This window comes from Lygodium microphyllum, unplaced genomic scaffold, assembly GCF_053477565.2.
Source record: "Lygodium microphyllum isolate KBCC unplaced genomic scaffold, Lygodium_microphyllum_v1.1.10 scaffold_171, whole genome shotgun sequence".
NCBI lineage: Eukaryota > Viridiplantae > Streptophyta > Polypodiopsida > Schizaeales > Lygodiaceae > Lygodium > Lygodium microphyllum.
This window is the reverse complement of record NW_028229654.1, coordinates 174,716-179,820: the sequence shown is the minus strand read 5'-3', so window position 1 is coordinate 179,820 and position 5,105 is coordinate 174,716. Positions and strand designations below refer to the sequence as shown.

The window sequence follows — 5,105 nt, the reverse complement described above, 5'->3', positions numbered from 1 at the left end:
TAACCGGCGCAAGTTTATTAGCTTTATCATAGACCCATTGGGCATTCATGTGTTTTTACATTTTTGAAATGTTCATTATATTTCGAGAATTAAAATGAAACATCATGTCATTCTACTAAGAGTACACCGGGAGAGCAGTCAGTAAATAGATAAAATTCATACTTAAGAGCTTTCAAATTCATGCTCAAAAAACCCAATCTTTATTGTTTCAGTAGAACACCAATTCACATCTCTTATTTGGAGATCTTCAACTAACTTATAAGCAGTAGAAATGATTTACAAGAACTGCAAAAATAAACTGCTGAGAAATATTATCTTACTTGTACTTCATCCACGTAAAGTTCGTGAATGGATACTCCGGAATACCCTATCTTCAACAATCTCCGATAAATATGATGAACGAAATCCATCAGATCATGATGCCCATGTTGCTTTTTAATCTGTTCATACTGCTCGAATATATGATACAGCAAATCCCTTTGATGTTGAAAATTTGGAAAGCATCTATGGCTTGACGTTACATACTCTTCAGCTGAAATGCACGCTTGCTCATTCATCAATGTCAACTCGCTCCCCTGCAAAACGGTTTATGAGACAGAACGTCATGCTTGAATCTTGATGAGTTTCTTAGAGAAGTATTTCAAAATTCGCAATTCACTGCAGCAGTGCAGCACGAAGTTTCGCAATCCGAATAACTTTACAAGGTATCGTACCTTAATCAGAGCAGTTATTTCGGCCCAAATAAGGGCAGGAGACTGCTTGCGAGACTTCCTCTCATCAATTTTGGGCCAGTAATATCTCTCAAAGAGATCATAAGTTACTTCGCGTCCTCGAAGCCACGTCGGAATGTCGTCTAAACCATCGGTATTATCCAAGTCGTCATCGTCCAAATCGTCTTCATGCAAAACAGTTCCAGCCAACATCTGCAGCAGCTTTCTAAAGGTGATGAAAAGGGGGAAGTCTTCATCCTTCAATTTTCTCAAATCGTTCGGTATCTCCCGAAACATGTCGTCTTCTTCTTTTACGTCTTCAAGCTCGTCTTTTGAAGCATGAGCCTGTAAGACATGACAGAAAATCCACTTGACATTATACGTCACAGGCATTCACGTATCAAATTAATCAATATCATGCCACTAATACACGTGCGTAACCACACATGCGACGTCAATCTAGATTCCCGTGCGGATTTAATCAAGTCCATAATTGTCTGAGGATCAGCATAGCATAGCTCCAAGGAAGCCTGCAGCAGTAGAGTAAATTGCAAGTTGATCGTAACGTCTCACAGTCTCAGCCTTGGGAAACGGAATGAACTGAAATTTGAGAGAATAAGGGGCAATGCATACCTTAAGCCTCTCAAAATATTTTTGAACCCTATTGCAAAGAATGGGACTCATTGTCAAGAATAGTTGATGTACACCGTTATGATGATGGGCGGGCGCTCTGGGAAACACTGGACTTGGCAGTCCAAGAAGTCTTCTCGCGTAGTTTCTCTGTTCAAGGGATACATGATCTCACTCGTGCAGAGTCAGGACAGTGCAAGCTGGCTCTAATTTGATTCCTAGAGCTATCGAATTGTCATTTTGGGTCGCATTAACAAATTTATAGGAATCGAATACGCCTTTGTTAGATGTGCGTGAACGAGGAAAGCTTATAATTTGATTACCTTGTACGAAAGCCATAAACGGAAGATAAGACAAGTAGTCTTTCCAGTGCCACTCCGTCCGAGTAGAACGACACTCCGAGGTTCATCAATAATCTGGTCAGAATTAGATGATTTAGTTCATGGCTGTTTCTGAGAAGACTCATTGACGTCTCAAATTGTTTATCTTGTGTGTGCACGATTCGATTGAAAAGGTATAACATCACACGGCATGATCACTATCAAAGTTTGGGCGTTATGGCATGCATGCTTGCCTGTCATTCTTAATCAAGGATTTCGTTTTCCAAGTCCACTATTAAGACAACTAATTTGCAGGCCGCAGAACAGGAACTAATTGTTAGCAGCACGCACATTTCAACAACATTGCGATCAAGTCACCTCATATTCTTCCTTCGAGAGCTGAAAAGGATGCTCAGCCGGTACTCCAAGTCGTAGGCATCGTAGCACAGTTTGAGACAGGGGAATGAATTTTATAGTAACAACAACGTCTACGAAGCTGAAGCCACTGTCGGTTTCAGAAAAGCTATGCGAATGGAGCTTCGATATATTGGCATAAACGTCTATGTCCGGACATATTCTTGGGCGAATGCATTTGGCCTTGAAAATCTCCGGTTGACAACAGAGTGTGGCACGTTCTACTGTATACATAGCATGTGTTGCATCAATCCCCTCAAGCAATTTGTTCAAACCTGAAAACGTTGTAGACACCACTGTCAATTTATAACAGCGTTACAGCCCAACTCTGTTCACAAGCTGCTATTTTGCGCGTCTGCCATCTTGTGCTCAGCCGTTCGAACCAGTTCATGATGTTCCAAACCGTAAAAAACTCGTTAATATAAACTCATAAATAATTCGGGCGCTTATCTGAAGTGCAGTCTTAGATCATAAGAACTTACCATCCGATCCCGTATCCTCCAGAATACCCCATACCTGGGTCACAAAAGAATCAGAGCTGTAACTCAAGCCGGCGCCTGTTTTTCCTCGAGGCTCGAAGCAATGACTGGACCACTCACCTTAATGACCTGAGAGTATGACTTCACCCCGTGGACATACAGCGCATCTATTTGCCAAAGTATATTGATGGTGCCTTCCTGCAATAAAGACTTCTTCAAAATATTGCAATTACCGGAGAAACGAATTAAGAAGCGGCATATTAAACCAGACCTTCGAAAATACGGAAAACTTCACATACATTGACAACACATGGTGTGTTATATATGGGTATAGCTGCCGACGATGATGCCTTCAAAAGCTCTGTTGCAGTCTCAGAGAAACACCCTTGTTGCAGGCTTCTTAACTTTTTCATCACTGTGCTTTGCATATGCTGATTTTGAAGTAGCTTCTGGATAACTGTCTCAGCGAGGAGGATCTAACGTACACGTAGAAGATCGTAAATACGTGGGCACTAACGGAAGGATAAGCTCTCACAGCCTGCAGATTAATTAGTAGCATGCAAGAGGAGAGCCTTATAGCTTACCATCCATGGATTCATGGTGGCATCATCGAGGCTGGTTGAAAGGGAAATGATAGTGTTGGTATTGCCTAGTGTACCATCTTCGTTCGCAGCATTTTCTTCCATAGTAGCAACGACTGGAGACCTCGAAAAACTGATTACAATGTAGTTCTATCAACACTCTGTTTATTATTATCAGGGAAGATGGGTTTTTAATGATCTGGCGCGCTCCCTAGTCACCTGCGGACGCCAAAGTCCGATTTAGCCTCATCAAATGCTAGCCATGGTGATCAAAGATTGAGCTCTTGTAGTATGAATCCACGAGCAGCTGATTATGCATTGAAGCAGCTGCGCTGATCATCAAGAGCTATCGCTCAGCCGATAAAATGAACTGGCTGAGCGTGCTTTTATCTAATTGAGGCAACGGTGAGGAACAACGAGAAGATGGAAAAGGAATCCAAAAGGGGAAGGGCAAGGGAAATCCAGATTCCAAAAGGATCGAGTTTAAGCTCCAAGTAAGTAACTTGGAGGTGACGTCAAATTTACAGTTCAAGCAGGTAACGGCCCCTCTGAGGTGTTGAAGGCCGGGAAAATTAAAACGAGAGTATGAGAATAAGCCGACACCTTGATGGAGGATCAAACACAAGCAAATACCTTGCATGTGAGGCTATCTGATCCGAAATGCAGTCTTAGTAGAAAATGGCCGCGGTGAAACGTCGATCAAAGAGGAAATCCAAGAACGGGAGGACGTCGTTCATCGAGTGTAAGCAAACACCTTGCAAGTCGAAGTTGAAGTAGACGAAGTTGAAAACGGCCGCAGTGATAGGTCGATCAAGCCGCAGTCAAAGAACGGGAGGATATTCAACCAGTGTGAGCAAATACCTTGCAAGGCGAAGTTGAAATGATCGACCGTTTCGATCTGCAACGTCGAAGGAGAGGATATGGCCGAGAACACCTCACAGGTCACGAACAGTTGAAGGTGATAAATAATGGCTGGTCCTTGCTACGTCCACTGAAACGAAGAAACGTTCGGAGCACGCAGGATGAAATGCATCAGGCCGACACCATCGGCCAGCTTCCGATCAAGCATCTGCAGAGAAATGAAGGCAGGCGAATATGCTAAAGCTGCTGCAGTCCCAAGAGATAACAAAAGAAGGCGCGCGCGCGCAGAAGAAAGGGCAAAAAAAGATTTTGACATCATGAGAAGATTCGGGCGTCAAAGCAACGCCTGCTTTGCTTGCTTGCATGCGGGGAGGAGAGTAAGGGCTGTTCGAGAGCGTCACGAATCATAATTAGTGATGCTTATCATATCATTATCTTTATCTAATTAAAATTAAAATACGCTATAAAGCCTCAACTAATGCTCTGCCACGTGGAAACGGAGATGGAGATGGTCCAAGGCTCAAAGGTAGGCAATTGAGTACTGCGACGGCCCTTGAAAAAAGGCTAAAAATATGAAACATATCTAGTTTTTTTAAATGTCAAGGTTGTAATCAAAACTCATGTGCACTTTTTGAGCCCCCATTAGAGATTAGTGGAGCCCTTGACGACGTTGCTTGAACACAATATCAATAGGCTGACACTACAGGATGGAATGTGTGCATGCATATTGTTTGTAAATTGGGTTTTGCATACCAAGCAAAAGAATGGAGGTGCATGTGCTACACCCCTCTACTCGTTAAACATCATCATGCACCTCTCCTCTCGTCCCTTTGCATTGATGCTTATCATAATCAATGGCAACAACTCAATGATGCAAAAAGCTTGAGGGCTTTCTCCATAGCATTGCCTCCATTCACCTCAACAAGCCATCACATGTATGCATGCAGTGTTAGGTTGATAACTATCAAATATGCATATACCATCAAGCACATGATCAGGAATGGGTGTATGTACCAAAATCCGGTTCACATGCTCTGTTTTGAGAGTTTGAGCTTTCATCTACAGTTAAGGAATTTGTTTATGTGAAATAATGGAACATAGCAAATGGAA

At 42.5% G+C, this 5,105-nt stretch overlaps 1 protein-coding gene across 1 annotated transcript; it reads right to left on the bottom strand.

Moving 5' to 3' along the window:
* Positions 1 to 359: 359 nt before the first annotated feature.
* On the bottom strand, positions 360 to 4,303 carry LOC148008353 (uncharacterized). The gene is made up of 12 exons (XM_087674286.1): positions 3,768 to 4,303; positions 3,138 to 3,353; positions 2,853 to 3,029; positions 2,674 to 2,751; positions 2,557 to 2,590; positions 2,039 to 2,349; positions 1,664 to 1,756; positions 1,344 to 1,490; positions 1,157 to 1,240; positions 714 to 1,055; positions 526 to 575; positions 360 to 449 (listed from the first exon to the last, which is right to left on the bottom strand). The coding sequence occupies exons 2-12, from the start codon at positions 3,237 to 3,239 to the stop codon at positions 410 to 412; spliced, it is 1,458 nt and encodes a 485-aa protein (XP_087530412.1). The 5' UTR covers positions 3,240 to 3,353; positions 3,768 to 4,303; the 3' UTR covers positions 360 to 409.
* Positions 4,304 to 5,105: the final 802 nt, after the last annotated feature.